Source organism: Ranitomeya variabilis, chromosome 3 (assembly GCF_051348905.1).
Source record: "Ranitomeya variabilis isolate aRanVar5 chromosome 3, aRanVar5.hap1, whole genome shotgun sequence".
NCBI lineage: Eukaryota > Metazoa > Chordata > Amphibia > Anura > Dendrobatidae > Ranitomeya > Ranitomeya variabilis.
The window spans coordinates 29,950,652-29,973,897 of record NC_135234.1 but is presented as its reverse complement, the minus strand read 5'-3'; the positions used below and the strand labels follow the sequence as shown (position 1 = coordinate 29,973,897).

Genomic DNA, 23,246 nt, shown 5'->3' with positions numbered 1-23,246 from the left:
GAGGCTGTTAGACAGCTGTAACACATGGATATCCTGTTTTTTGGGCAATCCCTGCATGGGTTGCGACAGTCAAACAGCCATGACACATGCAGCCGAGGGGTCTCAAACATATTTTTCGAGCACACTGAATACCCTCGGTTAGCACCTGAGCATGCTCAGATAACACTTTATCCCAGCACACTTGCTCATCACTAGTTAATATTAGACCCACGGTATGTTAAGGTCAACTATGCCAGACCCAATAATGAGAAAAGCTGTTAGTTCTAGGCTGTAACTTATTTTGTATAATCAATAAAGAAATAAATGATAAATTTAAAAAAAAAAAAAACACCACAAAACCAGCAGCAGAAAATACACGAGTTTTACTGTAGAAATGTATGAAAACTGCACCACAATGTGAACGGTGTTTAATGAGAGGGTGGAGACGTCTACGATGGGCACATAGGCTGGTGATGACTGGCGATATCGCCGCTGTACGGACTCAGGACTTGAATCCTCATTGGCAGGGATTTTTTTGTGTTGCGATATTTATTTAGGTTTTTCCATCCAATTCTTCACAATGGAGCACGTGGTTCATGGATTTTATGCAAAATCAAAAATTTCACTATTGTTATCTAACTTTTTAATAATAAAGAAAATAGCCAAAACACCCCCCCCCCGAACAATAATGAATTGAAACCCAAGGGTTTGTGTGTTATATTCTATACAACTTGAGAGGGAAGTTCTCTGTGATCAGATGATCGTCCTGAAGAACCAGCACAATGTTGACTTCAAACTCTGCGGAGACATTAATCATCATCGCGTCAGTACCGATCCCGTGCGATCAGCCGTATAGCAGAGGCAATGAGAAAACCTACCTATTTTAAAGTTGGTAGTTTCCAGAGTCGGGCAGGTGAATAATCTGGGAAATACCATATAGATTGGAATGGGGAGACCTCGGCACACATCGCCCTCCGCTATCTGAATATTCTGTATTTCGGTGGCATCCCTGGCGTAGCCTTCCGCACAACCTGGAAATAGAAGCAAAGCATTTACAAACAACAAAAACAGTGGACTTTTTTTTGGCGGAGGGTGAGTAACTCCTTTCAAGGGTACAATTTTTCGGTAAATGGGAGTATACCCCAACTGATAACATTGTGACTGCACTCATATTTACAAGCTGCCGGCAGTCACACTTTATCATGGAACTCTATATAAGTGATCATTCCCCATTCCTAGATCGGTCGCTTTTTTTTCGTGAACTTTCTCCCCCCCCCCCCCCCCCCCCCCCAAATCTTCCAAAAAGCCATAACTTTTTTCTTTCCACACACCTAGCCGTATGAGGACGTCCTTTTGGAAGGACAAGTTGTAGTTTTACACCATGTAACTAGAAAAGAGCTAGAAGAGTCAAATAGTGAAGGAAAAAAAATATTCTGCAATTGGACTTTGTTTATACAGCACTTACTGTGACCTAACAAGATTCAAAGTCATTTTAATATTTTTGGAGACTTTTTTCAGTAATAAATAAAGCCACTTTTTGACATTCAGAATGTGTTTCTCCCTCCTCCCATTTTTGGAGCTGTGCGAGGGTTGGTTTTTTGTGTGGTGACCTGTAGCTCCTATTGGTTGCTATTCTGGGCAAACGCTGTCTTCTACTGGTTCCAATTCTGGGCAAACACTGTCTTCTACTGGTTCCAATTCTGGGCAAACGCTGTCTTCTATTGGTTCCTATTCTAGGCAAACAAGGTCTTCTGTTGGTTCCAGTTCTGGGCAAACGCTGTCTTCTACTGGTTCCAATTCTGGGCAAACACTGTCTTCTACTGGTTCCAATTCTGGGCAAACGCTGTCTTCTATTGGTTCCTATTCTAGGCAAACAAGGTCTTCTGTTGGTTCCAATTCTGGGCAAATACGGTCTTCTGTTGGTTCCAATTCTGGGCAAGCAAAGTCTTCTATTGGTTCCAATTCTGGGCAAATACGGTCTTCTGTTGGTTCCAATTCTGGGCAAGCAAAGTCTTCTATTGGTTCCAATTCTGGGCAAACACGGTCTTCTGTTGGTTCCAATTCTGGGCAAGCAAAGTCTTCTATTGGTTCCAATTCTGGGCAAGCAAAGTCTTCTGTTGGTTCCAATTCTGGGCAAACATGGTCTTCTATTGGTTCCAATTCTGGGCAAATACGGTCTTCTGTTGGTTCCAATTCTGGGCAAGCAAAGTCTTCTATTGGTTCCAATTCTGGGCAAACACGGTCTTCTGTTGGTTCCAATTCTGGGCAAGCAAAGTCTTCTATTGGTTCCAATTCTGGGCAAACACTGTCTTCTGTTGGTTCCAATTCTGGGCAAGCAAAGTCTTCTATTGGTTCCAATTCTGGGCAAACACGGTCTTCTGTTGGTTCCAATTCTGGGCAAGCAAAGTCTTCTATTGGTTCCAATTCTGGGCAAACACTGTCTTCTATTGGTTCCAATTCTGGGCAAACACTGTCTTCTGTTGGTTCCAATTCTGGGCAAACACGGTCTTCTGTTGGTTCCAATTCTGGGCAAACACTGTCTTCTATTGGTTCCAATTCTGGGCAAACACGGTCTTCTGTTGGTTCCAATTCTGGGCAAGCAAAGTCTTCTATTGGTTCCAATTCTGGGCAAACACGGTCTTCTGTTGGTTCCAATTCTGGGCAAACACGGTCTTCTGTTGGTTCCAATTCTGGGCAAACACGGTCTTCTGTTGGTTCCAATTCTGGGCAAACACGGTCTTCTGTTGGTTCCAATTCTGGGCAAACACGGTCTTCTGTTGGTTCCAATTCTGGGCAAACACGGTCTTCTGTTGGTTCCAATTCTGGGCAAACACGGTCTTCTGTTGGTTCCAATTCTGGGCAAACACGGTCTTCTGTTGGTTGCGATTCTGGGCAAACATGATGTTTTGATCGCATTTTATTCCATCTTTTTCAGGATGAGAGACTTCTGAGAAAATGACCAGGAGCGCACACGTAACCAAACAATTTATATTACGCTATCGGAGATTGATCAGCAGCATGTAAATGGTTAAAGAGCAGTGATCAGAGACCCTGGTAGAGGCGGGTGCTGGCTGTATAGCACAGATGGAAGCTGCCGTGCGTGGCGTGGGCTCATCTAATCCTGCGTCATACAGTCGCACCTGAACCTCCGACATCGGGCAGGAGTTGTTCGGTTCAGTAGGACTTAGCCACTGGCCGTGCGGCTGTTGTACAGCGACACGAATCTGTGCAGTATGGGGAGGTGCACTCACATGACGCTGTATCTGGTCAGGAGACCCGTGGTCAGACCATCCTCCACCTGATCCTCTGCAGTCCGTTTTACCAGTCTCTCCTGATCCCTCCATTCCCGGTGATCGCTCACTCACCGCACGTCTCCACCCGCACCAGTTGCAGCTCGATACTCTTAATGGCGACCTCCGACGTGTCGACCAGCAGCTCCCCTGTGAGGGGCTGAGTGATGACGCAGTTGGTGGAGTCCAGATGTCCTCTGATGAGAAATCGGGGCAGCGCGGCTCTCTGCAAGACACACGGATCACACACTTAGTAAGGAAAGTGACCGGCTTCAGTGTAACAATCTGTATAAACTCCATTTTCCTCCCTGGCCAGTGCCGCTCCTGCTGCTTTTATACAACTTGTTCCGTCCCAGGAGCCCCATACAGTAGAAATGTGCCGAATCCTGGGTGCTCGGCTCTCCGGGAAGCTCCGTCCTGCACCGCTGTCAGGACTTCCATGTCTTCCCATGTCAGGTTCTCACTAATGATCCTGGACGCGTCTGTTGTGACATGTCCTATACCTGGCACAGAGCGGCAGCAATTGTACAGCTGGCTTTACAATCTGCCATAAATCCCGACATTCGCTTTATATGTCACCTATATAATGTGCAGCTGAAATTCACACTTAAAATATTAATGGGGAAAAAAAAAAAAAATTATAAAGCTATCGGCTGCATTTCCATCCGCTCACCAGCAGATGGCAGCACTGGGCACCACTGTTGTGCAGCAGATTAGGAAAATGTCATTTAACCCTTAACCTGCCCTCGTTCTGACTTACATTGAGAAGTCGCCCAGTAAACAATGAAGAGATCCGGCCGGTCACAATCAACTGGAGACCGACCGGAGCAGAGTCAGGAACAGAAAGAAGGCAGCAGGGAACCTGCACCACTCCAGCCGTGAAATAAAAATAAAACTATCTCTGCCATAAATCCCAGACAGCACCTAGAAATCCACAAGTCTGTATCTCAGGACATGAAACTCCTGAGGACTGGTGGGAGGTTTCGCCTTTTTGTAACTGCAGGCCTCCTGTGCAGCTCTCATGGTGCGGTCATGACTATTGGGATAAAGTTTGACATTACTGATCAAATGAGGCTTCGAAACTTTTTAAATAATATTCTACCAGTGTCTGTTGTACCGAGCACTCCGCTATGCTCGTGGTGTATTCTGCACGACTAGATGAGTTACAGCAGCCATTTCCCCCCCCATCTAGTCACCGAGCTCCGCACACTCGCACAGCCGCCGACCTCACACCGTGACTTCTGAAGGTCAGCGCCTGACTACACTGTAGGTGACAATACATTAGTGTCTGGAGGACTAGTGATAAGGGGGCGTGCTGGGATCAGGTGTTATCTGAGCATGCTCTGGTGCTAACCCAGTGTCTTCGGCGTGCTAGAAAAATATGCTGAAGTCCCCGTGGCTGCACGTCTCATGGCTGTTCAACAGCCGCAACACAAACTAATAAACAGGTCATCCCTGCATGTGTCAAACAGCCGCGGGGACTCAAACGTATTATTCGAGCACGCTGGTCACTTGGTCAGTACCCGAGCATGCTTAGATAACACCTTATCCCAGCACGCTCGCTCATCATTACTGCAGATGTCAGCCATGATGTCCTATGTCTCACATACCTCTTTAACATTCTGTAAAGTCTCTGGTGTTATAGTGAAGTCGACCGGGCTCGGGGTCTGTTTGCCCTTCTGTGGCTGAAATACAGAAAGAAAAATAAATATGGGAGGATTAACGACATACAGAAAGAAAAATAAAAAAAATCAACACTGACTGTACAGAGGAAAGGCGTTCAGATTTCATTACCAGGTAATATCGTAGAATATAGCAAGTGATCCACTACACACGATAGGGAGTAATCTGCTGATCCCAAGGGGTCTGACCTCCCGGATCCCCAAGCTCTGCAGACCCATCATGAATGGAGGCTGCACGCTTAACATCCACTCTATGGCCTATGTGACCGCCAGAGAGAGCGGTGTACAGCGCGCCGCTATTCCCAGTGCTCCCCACTATACGATATAGGGAATACTGATGAGCGAATATACTCGTTACTGGAGATTTCCCAAGCACGCTCGGGGGTCCTCCCGAGTATTTTTTAGTGCTCGGAGATTTAGTTTTCAGCGCGGCAGCTGAATGATTTACATCTGTTAGCCAGCATAAGTACATGTGGGGGTTGCCTGGTTGCTAGGGAATCCCCACATGTACTTATGCTGGCTAAGAGATGTAAATCATTCAGCTGCCGCGATGAAAACTAAATCTCCGAGCACTAAAAAACACTAGGAGGACACCCGAGCGTGCTCGAGAAATCTCCAGTAACGAGTATATTCGCTCATCACTAATAGGGAAACTTACCATTTTGGGAACTCTCTTTTAATAACTTGTAAAATAAATTTAAAAAAAAACTTCTACAACTTCCTAATTATAAGTTTTCTTTCAATTCCTAAGAATCACTGATTGCAATCCATGAATGAAAAAGATCTTCGCTTACATCCAGAGGATGAGAACACCATATGGTTATGTGCATGGGAAGATTTTTTGGATAATTTATTTTTTTCTACTCAGGTGAGGAAATAGAGGACCAGAAAACCGCAGCAGAAATTATGCCATTTTTTAGTGCTTTTTTTTTTTTTGCTAACCCAACAGGGAAAATCATAAATCAAAGTGCTGAAAAAAAAATAAGGACGTACTGAGTTTTTATACAAAAAAAACAATAAATAGATAAATGCAAAGAACACTGACAGAAAGCAGAGATGTTATCATCTGGATCTAAGAAATAAAAACTTGGTTAGAAACTTACAGAACTTTTCATTTATTACGTCCTGGCAGTTTTTCACACTGTACCGTAAAAGGCTGATAACAGCAGACAATAGCTGGCGTGCACACGGCTGCAGTACATTTTGGGTAAATGTATTTACCGTCGTCTTCATTTCTGGCCATAATTATACGTCGCTCCCTCAGTGTCCGGATGAGAGATGTTCTTCTCCATTACTGTCAGGTTACTATATGGCGGCACACAGTGTGCCCACAGCGTTATGGGCCCAGACCGAGAAGACTCTGTGCCTGGGTAGTACGGTGATGTACTCATCCATATTTCATCCTCATCGCCCAGCACATACATTCACATTCCTCTCTTGGAAGCATCTAATGGCGAGGGCAGTCACTGTCCACTAGGGGGCGACACATGGCCACAGCTTGGCTATATTCTGCCCTATAGGAATCCTTTAGTGTCTGGCTGCATCTTAAAGGGACGAGCCAGACAAAGCTGATGCAGTGCGTTATACCTAGTGCCGGGCCCGGGCCAGCCACGCAAGACATGGGGAAATCGCTCCATCCTCTTGGACCCTGCATCCGCCATTTACCCCAAAAACAAAGTCACAGCCAGTACATATAAGCCGTGCTCTCCTATCAAGTTGTTAAAAGCCCAAATGAAAAAAGAAAAGCGATTTTTACATAAGAGTGTGCAACTTTATCGCCAGGATTTCAGTCTCCAACTCTCCATTTGCCGATATTTGGTTCACATCCGGCTCCATGTTTCAGTCTTTTCTCCCCTGATCCTCCCAGTAATTCATGTGGATGTAAGGTCTGTGATCAGGATGTTGCTCTCACGCATCAGATGCTGATAAATGTGTGATTTTCCCGCGCTCGATCTGCACTCACATCCGCTCTATCTTCCTCTCCGCCCTCCCTGATCACTTAGATCCACTGATCCCTTTCCACACTATTTCCCACTTGCTGTCTCCCTTTCCGCCCTCCCTGATCACTTAGATCCACTGATCCCTTTCCGCACTATTTCCCACTCCAAGTTTCCACCTGCTCTGTCTCCCTTTCTGCCCTCCCTGATCACTTAGATACATTAATCCCTCTCTGCGCAATCCTTTCTGCTCGCTGATCCGCACCCTCCTCCTTCACGCTCCCATCTGTACTATTCTATATTTTTGGAGTATTTTTACTGGATGCCTGCCTTGAATAGTACAAGAGTTACTTAAAAACTTCCTATTTTTCTGCTACACAGTCTGGGTAACTTTTCTATTTTGTATAGAGTTTGTATTTTTTCCTCTAGAGGGGTTATAGAGAGGAGAGTTTATATAGTAATACCCCGGTGAGGCATCAGCACCATTAATTACACTACAAGGTTCGGTTCACATTGTGGTGAAGACGTCATTACTGCGTAAGATCGATCAGACAGGAGAGGTCATGCTGCATGCAGAGCCGTTCTTCCCGCCACAGACTACGGGGTCAGCGGCAGACACAATCTGAGCACCATCGGACTTTACGGTCAGTGATTTTGTGTAAATGTGGGAACGTTGGTGGTTTACAGCCATATTGGATCTCTATATCAGCAAGGCCCAGACAGAAATCAGAAGTGGATGTGTTGTCTCAACGGTGAAGCAAAAAAACACGACTGTTATTAAATACTTTGTAAAACTCCCGGAGCTCCCCTGATTCTGACGTTCTTTTCAGTTTTGCGCTGCGTTGCTCCATTGCAGAGATAAACACATTTGTTGCTTTTTGGAGCGCAGAATGTGAAATCTCTGCTTTTCAGACCAATTGGGAGTTTCTTCAGAGTTTCCTCTGGAGTCCTGCGCTTCCACTCCTCGCTCCCAAACACTGGCAATCACAGCTCGGCAGCATCTGAGCCTGACAATACTGCTAGATCAGCTGCCGAGCCGTGATTGGAAGTGTCTGGGACACTATGTCTCTATACAAACATTGCAGAAAGACCCCCACACAGAGAGCCATTCATTTCAGGGAGCTAAGGGTGAGGTTTAAAGGGGTTTGTCCACTACTGCACAACGCAGCTGATGTTGGTGCAGAGTCCCCCAGTGATTATATGACATTGCTATGTCACATGACCGCTGCAGACAATCATCATCATTTGCTCTAAAGGAATAGTGAAGGCTGCAGTCAAAAAAATGAAAACTTATGCGACCACCCGGGGAACGGGAAATGGCCCGTGAAGTTAGAACCTTGTTTTTTTTTTGTCAGCCTCGTTAGATAAATATCTCCGTCCTGGCAGTGGCGATGCTGCACTCGCTTAGAACACTTACTTGTAAATGAATGATGAACTCGCAGCTCTTCGACAGGTCCTTGGCCAGCAGAGATCTCTTCATGTCACAGCGCAGAGTATACTGTGGGCAGAAATATACCGGTCAATGCGCTCCGCCCGAAACTCCCACACAAATCCTGAACACAAGTCTCCTGTCCTATACTGAGGGGCCAGATACAGCTGTAACGAATGCTCAGCTGTGAGACGTATTCACTCTGCACAAGGGTTCAGCCTCCGGATGGAAAGAAGAAACGCTGCCCGTACGTAATGTATACATGTAGCGCCGTCCTAGTCTACGGCAGGGTTCACATCCTCTCTAACAAAGCATCTGGAATTGTCAGGGATTTTTTTTATTTTTTTATTAAAATTATTTGCAAAGTAGTTTCAATTATCTATTTTTTTTTTTATTATTTTTTTTTTTAACTCTGTCATTACAAGGTAAGTTTTAAATTTTTGTACTTTTTATTTAATTCTCTCCACACATCGGTGTTAGGATTTTTTTTTGGTTGGAATGACCCCATTCATTTTACCATATAATGTACTGAAAAACGGGAATAAAATAAAAATTAAGTGGAGTGAAATATTGAAAACAAAAAAAAAACAAAAAAAAACAAACACTGCAACTCTACCATTGTTTTTATTTGGTCGTCGAGGGACCAGTAAGGGTAAAAAAAAAACCAAGGTTGTTTGTGAAATGGCGCCATTCTATTTTCCAGGTACAATGAGATCAGAAAAGAAAAATGCTAAATTGGTCCCATCCTTGGCTTTTCTGCGGTGCGCCCCCCTAGTGCGGCCGTGCACCCACCTGAATGTTCACAAACACGCCGTGGTACGTCTCGTACAGAACCTTGTTGCTCTTGATGACAAGTGGGAACTCAAAAGGGATTTCCGTCTTCCCGCCGGGGAGCTTCCCAGGTTTCACCATTTCTACCGTGCTGCTGATGATCTGGATTGGCTGCAATAAATCAGTAAGAATCGTTTCCTTTACGCCTCAATGACATTACCGCAAGATATCACACGCGGGATTCCAAGACTGTGCCGCCATGGAGGAACCCAGCAGTCACCGGGGACCAGACGGCACTGGGTAAAGGGGTTTACACCATGGAAAAGCGCATTATACCGCCATAGGGATGACGCTCCAGACCCCTCCCCTTTGGCTGAAGACGTCTTACCTTCACCGAATTATAGAAAGCTTCAAACACGCCGACGCTCTTGGCGCTGAGCTGCAGACTGACGGAGCCCTCCATGGTCAGCCAGATCCCCTGGTGCTGCACCGCATCTTTGCTGGTGACGACGACCACTCCGGATAACACCTCCTATGGGTGACATGTTACATAACAAATCAAGAGCAATGGCAAAAAGAGAACAGCAGGTGGCGGTACAAACCGCAATATTATTACAGCAAAACGTAAGGGATATTCTGCACCTGAGCGGCGGCATTCTGTATGGGGGTACACCTGTCAGCGGCTCTGTTCTCACGGAAGGCTAGGTCTTCTCAATACGCGATACTCTCTATATATATATATAGGGCAGGAGTCGGCTGTATTCTACAGCCAGCAGCAACCAGAGCCGGGTCCGATCGCTGCTGTGCAACCTTCTAGATGTCACTGTCAGTCCCTCACAAGCAGCTCGATCCAGTGCCCGTGTCCCCGCCATGATAAGATTGTGGAGTCAGCTGTATTCTACAGCCAGCACCTGCAGCTAACAGCAGCAACCAGAGCCGGGTCCGATCGCTGCTGTGCAACCTTCTAGATGTCACTGTCAGTCCCTCACAAGCAGCTCGATCCAGTGCCCGTGTCCCCGCCATGATGAGATTGTGGAGTCAGCTGTATTCTACAGCCAGCACCTGCTGCTAACAGCAGCAACCAGAGCCGGGTCCGATCGCTGCTGTGCAACCTTCTAGATGTCACTGTCAGTCCCTCACAAGCAGCTCGATCCAGAGCCCGTGTCCCCGCCATGGTGAGATTGTGGGAAGCAGATGGTTTGCCATGGCAGCTGGGGGCCAAATGAAGGGTCCTCATTATTTGGGGCTCCTATGAAGACCAGCCAGATTAGCAATTTTACTATATATTGCAATACTGTAGCATCACAGTATATAGTTCAAGTGATCGGTGGCAGAATCTAGTCCCCAAGGGAGAATAAAAATAAAAGTAATTACATTATTAAAAAAAAAAAAGTTTTATTTGGAAATAAAAATAATATGATAATTTTTCAGTATCGGCTTGTACGGTAAATAAAATATAAAAGTTTGAATCCGTAAGTTGGGGGAAAAAAAAATGCAAAAGTTAGTTTTTTGGTTGTCACTGCTAAAAACTAGTGTGCCCAAATTTGGTATATAAGAAAAAGCAAATTAAAAAAAAAAAAAAGCTCTCATGGTTACGGCTCTCAGAAAACGGTCAATGCAAGATAAGATATTTATATTTTTTGTTAGGAAACAAACCTGTCTCCTAGGAGAAAGCAAAAAAGAAAACCTGGCTGTGGCGATAAAGGGTTAATGTGTGTGAAGCATCATACTCTGCACTCATCTTCTGCTCTAGTGGGACTACAACCCCCAGAATTACCACTTCGGCAGTGAACAAGGCATGCTGGGAGGTGTAGTTTTGCAGAGGAGGGTGATTTGCAGCCTGGGGGGCTCCTCTGCTCTTACCCCCTCTCTGTAGACCTTGTTGGCCCTCTTGATTTTGATGTCCAGCACGGTGGCCATCTCTCCTCCTCCTCCTCCTCCTCCTCCTCCTCCTCCTCCTCCTCCTCTGTGGTGCCGCCTAAGGAAGAAGAAAGTCACATGGCTAGCTGAGCACATGATCCCCTACCACATGAGCAATAATGCATTTTTTTTTCTATCAACCAGCTTTATTGGCAACACCGCAGCCTACACCCCCCTTCCTCCTCCTCCTCCTCCTCCTCCTCTTCACAGTGTTGAACTTGGTTTCTTATTCGGCATTCTTTTTTTTCCCCTTTTTTTTTTTTTACAGGTTCAACAACCGAAAAAAAAAAATACAAAATAAGAGACAATGCAGCGAGGCGCCCTGATGTGAATACGCTTAAAAGCAGCTGCAAAATGTATAAAACTGGCACAAAAAAGGGCATCAAAGTGGGCACGGAAGGGGGCGTTATTGAAAGGGTTAAATGACTTTGATACCGCCATTTTACACAGATAGCGATGCCCCAACTTCCTGCATCAAATTCAGGTCGAAACGGGTTCCGGGCATCAGAACTGGCATCAAAGTGGGCAAATAGTCAAAAATGGCTGAATAAGATACCGACTTCAGCCTCGCCTCGCGCCACTAGTTGTCATTACAACACATAGGCGGTGACGGAGAAAAACGGCCGCACGCCCACTCACGATTATTACCACACACGCTGCAGTGTCATTGGTTCACAACGGCGCTCAGTGCAATAACGTGTGACGGCTATAAAGCATCACGAGTGATCCCCCGCTAGTTCCCCGCTCGCGTCTTCCATAGTACATAAATACGACTGACGTAGTTAGCGGCAACCATGACGCAGGTTTATTTCTCCTCAGACTCCAAAGGCCTCTTTCACACTTGCGTCGGTACGGGTCCATCGCTATGCGTCGGCCCGACGAACCGACGCACGTTGTGAAATTTGTGCACGACATGGGCAGTGGATGCAGTTTTTCCCATTCTAAAGTCCGGGGAGGAGGGGGCGGAGTTTCGTCCGCGCATGCGCAGTAGAAAATGGCAGGCGCGACGGACAAAAAAACATTCACTTGAACGTTTTTTCGTGCCGACAGTCTGCCAAAACACGAAGGATCCGTTGCACAACGGATGCGACGTGTGGCCATCCGTCGCGATCCCTCGCTAATACAAGTCTATGGGCAAAAAACTAATCCTGCAGGCACATTTGCACGATTCGTTTTTTGCCCAAAACAATGGATTGCAACGAATTGCTAAAAACCCAAGTGTGAAAGTAGCCTAACACTGAGGTAAACTGGAGCCCGCCGTGCGGCACCAGAGGAGGCTAAATTTCTTCCCGCCATGTTGTAAGGCGCACGTTGGACAGGTTAACTAGTGGTCTGCCACCATTTTTTTGACCAGTAACTAGGTGTTTCTGCCCAAAGACGTGGCCGAGAAAAGCAGAAAATGAGGGCCGAGAGAGGATTGCTCTCAAAAATAGGATAGAGCGACTTAGGGTGTATTCACACGTTGCTGCAGATCTGACGGTTTTACAGTAAGTCACTGCGGTTTTACCAAATTTCAGGGGAAAAAACGAACCGATTTGTGTGTGAAGGTTCTCGGACGCGTGAATGGGAAAGCCGAAGCTAAGAGCTAGGTCTGTGACTACTTTTTCTTGAGAATAATTTAGTTTTATTTTTTTTTCCTCACCGCTTTTCAGGAGCCAGAATTTTTTTTTTCCATTTTTTTGGTCCATTTTGTTGTTGGGGTTTTTTTTTATTTTTTTTTTATATTTTATTGGTCTATTGACTTTCTGATCTCTTTTTATTTATTGTGCATTAAAGGGTTGGTTCAGTTTTAGGGACAATGTAATTTATTTTTTTCTTAAAGGGGATAGGTCAACAGGTTCTTGCTTCCTAATCTGAGAGCAGCATAATTTAGATGCTGATTCCAGTGATGTATCACTTACCGGGCTGCTCGCAGATGTTTGAATAAAAATCACAGTTTTATCAGCAGGAGATTATCACTAGAGGACTAGTAGTCCTCTGTATTCATGAGCTCTGAATTACTCCTACCCCAGGGGTGTAAAGCATAGAGGACGCACATTCAGCTGAAATGTATTGTGGCGCAAGCACCCGTTGGCTCCCTGTATACATGCCGCCCGCAGGAGATGTTGTAGCAAGCTGCCGGCATCTGCTCCAACTATTGAAGAAGATGCAGCGCCTTGTGGGAGTATTTAAGAATCATTAATTTTTTATTTTTTTTTTACATGTGTTGGAGAAGAGCGGCAGGACAAGGGACTATTATTACTGGGAGGGACCTAGGACCTAGGATGGCCGGCATTATACCAAGATGGGGATAGTATTACAGAAAGGGGCCATTATTACATTGGAGGTAATGTATGTCCATATAGGATCTAGAATGCTGCAAGGGCCCATGCCTCTGACCAATATGCAGGTGGGGGCACAGATCTAAATTTTTGCATTGGGGTCTATCGGACTCTAGTTACACTGCTGCCCACCCCCACCATTGATTGGCAGCTGCTTTTGTACACTGTGCATAGACAGAAATTTGTCAATCAGTGGTGTGGGGTTATACACAGCTCAGCATTCAGAGAATATGGATTTTATAAAAACTGCAGAAAGCAGTCCAGTAAGCAAGATATCACTGGAATTGTGGTCTCTACTCCTACAACATTCTGCTCTGAGGTGGCAGAGCAAAAACCTGGTGAGAGATTCCCTTTAACTCCTTTACGACCTTGGTATAGGTACGTCCAAGGTCACCTCCCCTTGTTTGATGTGTGCTCATTGCTTGAGCAACTTTTCCAACACATGTCAACTGATTTCATTAGCTGACATGTGTCGTGATCCACCCGTAGCTGTTAGCAGTATTTAAAGGGAATCTGTCACCCCAAAAATTGTATATGAGCTAAGCCCACCGGCATCAGGGGCTTATCTACAGCCTTCTGTATTACTGTAGATAAGCCCCCCGATGTAACCTGAAAGATAAGAAAAACAAGGTAAAAGGGATATTGAATAAGGAAGGCTATCACTCCATTTTGCAACGCCATGCCATACCCTGTGGACAGCACTTGATTGGAGCCAAATTCATCCTACAACAGGACAATGACCCAAAGCACACCTCCAAATTATGCCAGAACTATTTAGGGAAGAAGCCGGCAGCTGGTATTCTATCTGTAATGGAGCTGCCATCGCAGTCACCAGATCTCAGCACCATTGAGCTGTTGTGGCAGCAGCTTGACCGTATGGTGCGCAAGAAGTGCCCATCAAGCCAAACCAACTTGTGGGAGGGCCTACTGGAAGCATGGGGTGAAATTTCTCCAGATTACCTAAGCAAACAATCTGCTAGAATGCCAAAGGTCTGCAGTGCTGGAATTGCTGCAAAGGGAACATTCTTTGACAAAAGCAAAGATTGAAGGAGAAAATTATTATTTCAAATAAAAATCTTTTTTTTTAACCTTGTCAATGTCTGGACTAGATTTTCAATTCATTTGGCGACTAATTTGATTAATAAAAGTATGAGTTTTCATGGAAAACACAAAATTGTCTGGTTGACCCTAAACTTTTGAAAGGTAGTATATATATATATATATATACATATATATATATATATACAGGGGTTGGACAAAATAATGAAAATGCAGCGCCCCAGAGTCCTGGTCGTTGCAGTACTGTCGCTCTTCCACCAGGGGGAGTGATGTTACGTCTGATGGTGCTAAAGGAGTTCACCTGACCAGGTATCACAGTCACACACTACACTTCACACTCCGGCCACCAGGGGGAGCAAAGGTTCTATGTACTAGGCCACTCCTCACACACGGGTAAAACTGGGGGTTGGATAGGAAGTTAGAGAGAAGCTACATGGGTTTGACCCAGAGAAGACCTGTCAGGCAGACAGGGGGAGAAGGAGGAACATCTGAGCTGTAGACAGAGGTCCCTGTCAGGGGTGGGATCCTGACAGAGACATAGCACGAGATAGATCGTTACGGAGCCGTGCCTGCACCTCATTGCGGCAGCATCCTAAGAAGGGACAAGAAGCGAAGTATATTGTGGAGAAGTGAGAAACAAGATCACAGCACAAGGAGATAACACCGGGAGGAGTTCTGCCTTACGATCAACAACATCCTTCTGAGGCGCGTAGCCGGTGGCCGGAACACCGAGGAAGTAATTGGCTCTACGCATTACTTTGAAACACGGCAGGACAGTTAATTCCAAGTTGGCTGCCCGACCTTAATACCTAATGAAGACAACGGATGCAAATTGTGGGAGAGGGGCGTCACTAGGGTCCCTATAAAATAGCTCCAGGCCTACCCCGTCATACGGGTCGTCCTAGCCATACCATCTGGGGGACGGAGAGAGAACATCAGAAATATACACAAGAGTTGTGAGGACTATCCCGTGGTGCTCAGCAGGGAGGTACTACAACACACAGGCACTAGTAGGAAGGCTACTGATTTCCACCTGCAAAGGGAACTCTGGATGTGCCTTTGGAACGGCCGGACTCTGCCTGCCCTGTGAACGGTACTCTGGACTGTGGACGTTGAAGTCTTCAGTAAAAGGTAAAGAGACTGCAACCCTGTGTCCTCGTTATTCATCTCGCCTTACAACATCCACCATTACCACCTACTCATCAAGGGAAGCCCTGGGGACATACTTCACCTGTGGGAAGGTATACCATCTAGCTGCCATTCCATCACCCCAGCGGACCCCTAGCAGCGTCGGTGACCCTGACCGAACACCACAGGTGGCATCACGAACACTTGACAAACAACTACACCTTTAATTGGGTGCCCCTTAGCAGGGCCACGGACCAGGTCGGGCCACCGTGACATCCCCAGAACCGAGACAGAGGGACCCGGTACCGAGTACCCCACTGCCCTGCGCCTGGGGGCGATCCAGAAACACCTAACATTTTGGCATCATAATCTTCGAACATGTGATAAACATGCAAACCATGACATATGGTAATGTTTTGCAGTTCATTATTTGTGTTATGTGATATGTGTATGTAATTTAACTGTTTGTTTTGCATAATTGTAAGAACATTGATGAGAACCTGACACCAATGGCAGACCTCTCAGATTTTCAAAGAGGCCAAATTGTTGGTGCTCGTATGGCAGGCGCTAGTGTAACAGAAAGTGCCCGAATGCTTGGCGTGTCAAGAGGTACTGTCTCCAAAGTAATGACTGCGTTTGAAAGAGAAGGAAAAAAACGTCCGCAGCAAAGCACAGGTCCGGCTGAAAGTCAAAGTTGACTGAGAGAGACCGTCGGACTCTAAAGCAAATTGTGAGAGAGGATCGCAAGACCACGGCTCCGAAAATCACTGCTGAGCTCAATGAACACCTACAGAACCCAGTTTCCACGAAAACTTCGTCAGGAGCTGCACAAATCTGGATTCCACGGAAGAGCTGCAATTAGAAAACCGCTGCTCTGAATGACAAATGTTTCCAAGCATTTAGACTGGTGTAGAAACCTCCAGAATTGGTCCCTCGAGCAGTGGAAACATGTGATATTCTCAGACGAATCATCGTTTACCCTATTTCTGACCTCCGGCCGAGTGTACGTTTGGAGACAGCCGAAAAAAGCATTCCATCCAGACTGCCTTCTCCCAACCGTAAAACATGGCGGAGGTTCTGTGATGATCTGGGGTGCTTTTTTGTGCAGATCCGCCGGGCCAATGATATCCCTTCATGGAACAATTAGCAACTGAGATTGCCAGTATGGGGCCCCGAAATTCCTAGTGACAGCTCTGGTGTTGCTAATCGACTAATTGGTGGTTGAGACGTCTCTTAATGGTTACGAATATTGCGTGGTGATTACTGATCACTTTACCAAGTTCATGGTGGTGACCCCAATCCGGGACCAGGGACGATGCAGGAGCCATAGTGACAGGCCTCAGTGAAAAGTGTGCAACAGCAGAGTGCTTGCCGCTGTCAGACAGAGACCAGACATCGCCCAGTGAGATCCGAAGGCCCGACTACACCAAGAGGAGCTAGGTAAGCAGCTCTCCCAGAAACAGGTGGACCACCCCTGTCGGAGAGACACCAGTATAAACCTTTAACTACAGACTTTTCCGATTATTCAGATTGAACTTGAAGACTTAGGCCGGAGTCACACTAGACTGTAATATGGACGAGTGCTATTCAATCACATAGCACTCGGACAAATGTTAATTTTTTCACATTAATGTACACTCTGTACCCCATCTTGACTGAAAAAAAAAACAAACAGAAATGTAGAAATTTTTGCAAATTTAATAAAAAAAGAAAAACTGAACTATCACATGGTCATAAGTAGTGATGAGTGAGTATACTCGCTACTCTGGTTTTCCCGTGAATGCTCGGGTGGTATCCGAGTATTTGTGACTGCTCGGAGATTTAGTGTTCCTTGCAGCAGCTGCATGATTTGCGGCTACTAGACAGTTTGATTACATGTGGGGATTCCCCAGCAACCAGGCAACCCCTACATGTACTCAGGCTGGCTAGCAGCCATAAATCATGCAGCTGCGTCAACAAAAACTAAATCTCCGAGCAGTCAAAAATACTCGGAGACCACCAGAGTGTGCTCGGGAAAAGCCGAGCAACGAGTATACTCGCCCATCACTAGTCAGAAGTATTCAGACCCTTTGCTCAGACACTCATATTTAAGTCACATCCTGTCCATTTGCTTGTGATCCTCCTTGAGATGGTTCCACTCCGTCATTGGAGTCCAGCTGTGTTTAATTAACCCCTTCACCCCCAAGGGTGGTTTGCACGTTAATGACCGGGCCAATTTTTACAATTCTGACCACTGTCCCTTTATGAGGCTATAACTCTGGAACGCTTTGACGGATCTTGGCGATTCTGACATTGTTTTCTCGTGACATATTGTACTTCATGCTAGTGGTAAAATTTATTCGATATAACTTGCGTTTATTTGTGAAAAAAATGGAAATTTGGCGAAAATTTTGAAAATTTTGCAATTTTCCAACTTTGAATTTTTATGCCCTTAAATCACAGACATATGTCACGCAAAATACTTAATAAGTAACATTTCCCACATGTCTACTTTACATCAGTACAATTTTGGAACCAAAATTTTTTTTTGTGACGGAGTTATAAGGGTTAAAAGTTGACCAGCAATTTCTCATTTTTACAACACCATTTTTTTTTAGGGACCACATCTCATTTGAAGTCATTTTGAGGGGTCTATATGATAGAAAATACTCAAGTGTGACACCATTCTAAAAACTGCACCCCTCAAGGTGCTCAAAACCACATTCAAGAAGTTTATTAACCCTTCAGGTGTTTCACAGGAATTTTTGGAATGTTTAAATAAAAATGAGCATTTAACTTTTTTTCACACACAATTTATTTCAGCTCCAATTTGTTTTATTTTACCAAGGGTAACAGGAGAAAATGGACCCCCAAAGTTGTTGTACAATTTGTCCTGAGTACGCTGATACCCCATATGTGAGGGTAAACCACTGTTTGGGCGTATGGCAGAGCTCGGAAGGAAAGGAGCGCCATTTGACTTTTCAATGCAAAATTGACTGGAATTGAGATGGGACGCCATGTTGCGTTTGGAGAGCCCCTGATGTGCCTAAACACTGAAACCCCTACAAGTGACACCATTTTGGAAAGTAGACCCCCTAAGGAACTTATCTTGATGTGTGGTGAGCACTTTGACCCACCAAGTGCTTCACAGAAGTTTATAATGCAGAGCCGTAAAAATAAAAAATCATATTTTTTCACAAAAATGATCTTTTCGCCCCCAATTTTTTATTTTCCCAAATGTAAGAGAAGAAATTGGACCCCAAAAAATGTTGTGCAATTTGTCCTGAGTACGCTGATACCCCATATGTGGGTGTAAACCATTGTTTGGGCGCATGGCAGAGCTTGGAAGGGAAGGAGCGCCATTTGACTTTTCAATGCAAAATTGACTGGAATTGAGATGGGACGCCATGTTGCGTTTGGAGAGCCCCTGATGTGCCTAAACATTGAAACTCCCTACAAGTGACACCATTTTGGAAAGTAGACCCCCTAAGGAACTTATCTAGATGTGTGGTGAGCACTTTGGCCCACCAAGTGCTTCACAGAAGTTTATAATGCAGAGCCGTAAAAATAAAAAATCATATTTTTTCACAAAAATGATCTTTTTGCCCCCAATTTTTTATTTTCCCAAGGGTAAGAGAAGAAATTGGACCCCAAAAAATGTTGTGCAATTTGTCCTGAGTACGCTGATACCCCATATGTGGGTGTAAACCATTGTTTGGGCGCATGGCAGAGCTTGGAAGGGAAGGAGCGCCATTTGACTTTTCAATGCAAAATTGACTGGAATTGAGATGGGACGCCATGTTGCGTTTGGAGAGCCCCTGATGTGCCTAAACATTGAAACTCCCTACAAGTGACACCATTTTGGAAAGTAGACCCCCTAAGGAACTTATCTAGATGTGTTTTGAGAGCTTTGAACCCCCAAGTGTTTCACTACAGATTATAACGCAGAGCCGTGAAAATAATTTTTATTTTTTTTCTCAAAAATGATTTTTTAGCACCCAGCTTTGTATTTTTACAAGGGTAACAGAATAAATTGGACCCCAAAATTTGTTTTCCAATTTGTACTGAGTACGCTGATACCCCATATGTGGGGGGGAACCACTGTTTGGGCGCATGACAGAGCTCGGAAGGGAAGGAGCGCCATTTGGAATGCAGACTTAAATGGATTGGTCTGCAGGCGTCACGTTGCATTTGCAGAGCCCCTGATGTACCCAAACAGTACAAACCCCCCACAAGTGACCCCATATTGGAAACTAGACCTCCCAAGGAACTTATCTAGATGTGTTTTGAGAACTTTGAACCCCCAAGTGTTTCACTAAAGTTTATAGCGCAAAGCCGTGAAAATAAAAATTATTTTTTTTTTTCACAAAATTGATTTTTTAGCCCCCAGTTTTGTATTTTCACAAGGGTAACAGGATAAATTAGACCCCAAAAGTTGTTGTCCAATTTGTCCTGAGTACGCTGATACCCCATATGTGGGGGGGAACCACTGTTTGGGTGCATGACAGAGCTCGGAAGGGAAGGAGCGCCATTTGGAATGCAGCCTTAAATGGATTGGTCTGCAGGCGTCACGTTGCATTTGCAGAGCCCCTGATGTACCCAAACAGTACAAACCCCCCACAAGTGACCCCATATTGGAAACTAGACCTCCCAAGGAACTTATCTAGATGTGTTGTGAGAACTTTGAACCCCCAAGTGTTTCACTACAGTTTATAACGCAGAGCCGTGAAAATAAAACATCTTTTTTTTCCCACAAAAATGATTTTTAGCCCCCCAAATTTTTATTTTCCTAAGGATAACAAGAGAACTTGGACCCCAGAAGTTGTTGTTCAATTTGTCCCGAGTACGCTGATAACACATATGTTGGGGTAAACCCCTTTTTGGGCGCACGGGAGAGCTCGGAAGGGAAGGAGCACTGTTTTACTTTTTCAACGCAGAATTGGCTGGAATTGAGATTGGACGCCATGTCGCGCTTGGAGAGCCCCTGATGTGCCTGGACAGTGGAAACTCCCCAATTCTACCTGAAACCCTAACCCAAACACACCCCTAACCCTAATCCCAACGGTAACCCTAACCACACCCCTAGCCCTGACACACCCATAATTCTAATCCCAACCCTAATCCAAACGTAAATGTAATCCAAACCCTAACCCTAACTTTAGCCCCAACAATAACTTTAGCCCCAACCCTAACTTTACCTCCAACCCTAGCCCTAACCCTAACCCTACCCCTAACCCTAACCGTGACTGAAATACGTGGCACTGAAATACGTGGCACTGAAATACGTGGCACTGAAATACGTGGCACTGAAATACGTGATACGTGGCACTTAAATACGTGGCACTGAAACACATGGCACTGAAATACGTGATACGTGGCACTGAAATACGTGGCACTGAAATACGTGGCACTTAAATACGTGGCACTGAAATATGTGATACGTGGCACTGAAATACGTGGCACTGAAATACGTGGCACTGAAATACGTGGCACTGAAATACGTGGCACTGAAATACGTGCAACTGAAATACGTGGTACTAAAATATGTGGCACTGAAATACGTGATACGTGGCACTGAAATACGTGATACGTGGCACTGAAATACGTGATACGTGGCACTGAAATACGTGGCACTGAAACACGTGGCACTGAAATACGTGGCACTGAAATATGTGGCACTGAAATACGTGGCACTGAAATACGTGGCACTGAAATACGTGGCACTATGACTGTCAGAAAATGTTCATTAAACGGTTAGGGGTGAGGTTAGGGGTAGGGTTAGGGTTAGGGTTTGGATCCCTTTATCACCTTGATGGTGGTGGGTGGCTTTTCAGTGTGTTTTCTGTTTTTTTTCGAAAAAATGCATGCGTTTTTAACGCAAACAAACGCATGTGCTTAAAAACGCAAGAAAATACTGCAGGTTGTATTTCTGAAAATGAACGCATGCAGAAAAAAAACGCATGCGTTTGAAAACGCGACCAAACACGTACAAAAAAAACGCATGCGTTTTCAATGTTAAATATAGGGAAAAAACGCATGCGTTTTTTTGTGCAAAAAACGCTGCAGACAAAAACGCAAGTGTGAAACCAGCGACGCTTTTTATAGCAAAAAAGTTTTTGCGTCTCCACATTTTGAGACCTATAATTTTTCCACATTTTGCTCCACAAAGTCATGTGAGGTCTTGTTTTTTGCGGGACGAGTTGACGTTTTTATTGGTAACATTTTCGGACACGTGACCATTTTTGATCGCTTTTTATTCCGATTTTTGTGAGGCAGAATGACCAAAAACCAGCTATTCATGAATTTCTTTTGGGGGAGGCGTTTATACCGTTCCGCGTTTGGTAAAATTGATAAAGCAGTTTTATTCTTCGGGTCAGTACGATTACAGCGATATCTCATTTATATCATTTTTTTATGTTTTGGCGCTTTTATACGATAAAAACTAAAATATAGAAAAAATAATTATTTTGGTATCGCTTTATTCTCAGGACTATAACTTTTTTATTTTTTTGCTGATGATGCTGTATGGCAGCTTGTTTTTTGCGGGACAAGATGGCGTTTTCAGCGGTACCATGGATATTTATATCAGTCTTTTTGATCGCGTGTTATTCCACTTTTTGTTCGGTGGTATGGTAATAAAGCGTTGTTTTTTGCCTCGTTTTTTTTTTTTTTTTTCTTATGGTGTTTACTGAAGGGGTTAACTAGTGGGGCAGTTTTATAGGTTGGGTCGTTACGGACGCGGCGATACTAAATATGTGTACTTTTATTGTTTTGTTTTTTTTATTTAGATAAAGAAATGTATTTATGGGAATAATATATATTTTTTTATTATTATTTATTTAGGAATTTTTTTTATTTTTTTTTTACACATGTGGAAAAATTTTTTTTTTACTTTTTTACTTTGTCCCAGGGGGGGACATCACAGATCATTGATCTGGCAGTGTGCACAGCACTCTGCCAGATCGACGATCTGCTGTGCAGGGCTGCAGGCTTACCAAGTGTCTGCTCTGAGCAGACACTCGGTAAGACACCTCCTTCCCTGCAGGACCCGGATGCCGCGGCCATCTTGGATCCGGGACCTGCAGCCAGGAAGGAGGTAGGAGACCCTCACAGCAACGCGATCACATCGCGTTGCTCCGGGGGTCTCAGGGAAGCCCGCAGGGAGCCCCCTCCCTGCGCGATGCTTCCCTATACCGCCGGTACACTGCGATCATGTTTGATCGCGGTGTGCCGGGGGTTAATGTGCCGGGGGCGGTCCATGACTGCTCCTGGCACATAGTGCCGGATGTCAGCTGCGATATGCAGCTGACACCCGGCCGCGATCGGCCGCGCTCCCCCCGTGAGCTCCGCTGATCGGTGATGACGTACTTGTTATGACCCCAATGGCGAGGGTCTCAGAGGAACGTGGAAGTCTGCAGAATACAAAAATCCAGCTCATAGGGCAGTGGTAACTGGGTTGACCATATATCTACTCCTAACGCCAACACTAGAAGTAGCCGGGGATCATTCCTACGTTGATTCTAGATGACACGCGCCAGCCGGAGAATCTAGCTACCCCTAGTAGAGGAAAACAAAGACCTTTCTTGCCTCCAGAGAAGGGGACCCCAAAGCTGGATAGAAGCCCCCCACAAATAATGACGGTGAGGTAAGAAGAAATGACAAACACAGAAATGAACCAGGTTTAGCACAGAGAGGCCCGCTTACTGATAGCAGAATAAAGAAAGGTAACTTATATGGTCAACAAAAACCCT

At 45.1% G+C, this 23,246-nt stretch overlaps 1 protein-coding gene across 1 annotated transcript; it reads right to left on the bottom strand.

The window, feature by feature from the left end:
• Positions 1–342: 342 nt before the first annotated feature.
• VPS26C (VPS26 endosomal protein sorting factor C) lies at positions 343–11,028 on the bottom strand. The gene is made up of 8 exons (XM_077293876.1): positions 10,952–11,028; positions 9,477–9,620; positions 9,110–9,259; positions 8,306–8,386; positions 4,880–4,954; positions 3,345–3,495; positions 858–1,010; positions 343–777 (listed from the first exon to the last, which is right to left on the bottom strand). Exons 1-8 carry the CDS (start codon positions 11,006–11,008, stop codon positions 695–697), a joined length of 894 nt encoding a protein of 297 aa, XP_077149991.1. The 5' UTR covers positions 11,009–11,028; the 3' UTR covers positions 343–694.
• Between the last annotated feature and the right edge of the window lie 12,218 nt (positions 11,029–23,246).

What these genes read in the sequence shown, in the direction of transcription:
- VPS26C (XM_077293876.1), bottom strand. Translation starts at nt 11,008, where the DNA reads ATGGCCACCGTGCTGGACATCAAAATCAAGAGGGCCAACAAGGTCTAC. An exon ending in CTTTACAGAATGTTAAAGAG is followed by an intron (nt 3,496 to 4,879) that starts GTATGTGAGACA and finishes TGTGTCTTGCAG; the next exon opens with AGAGCCGCGCTGCCCCGATT. An exon ending in GGTGCGGGTGGAGACGTGCG is followed by an intron (nt 1,011 to 3,344) that starts GTGAGTGAGCGA and finishes TTCTATTTCCAG; the next exon opens with GTTGTGCGGAAGGCTACGCC.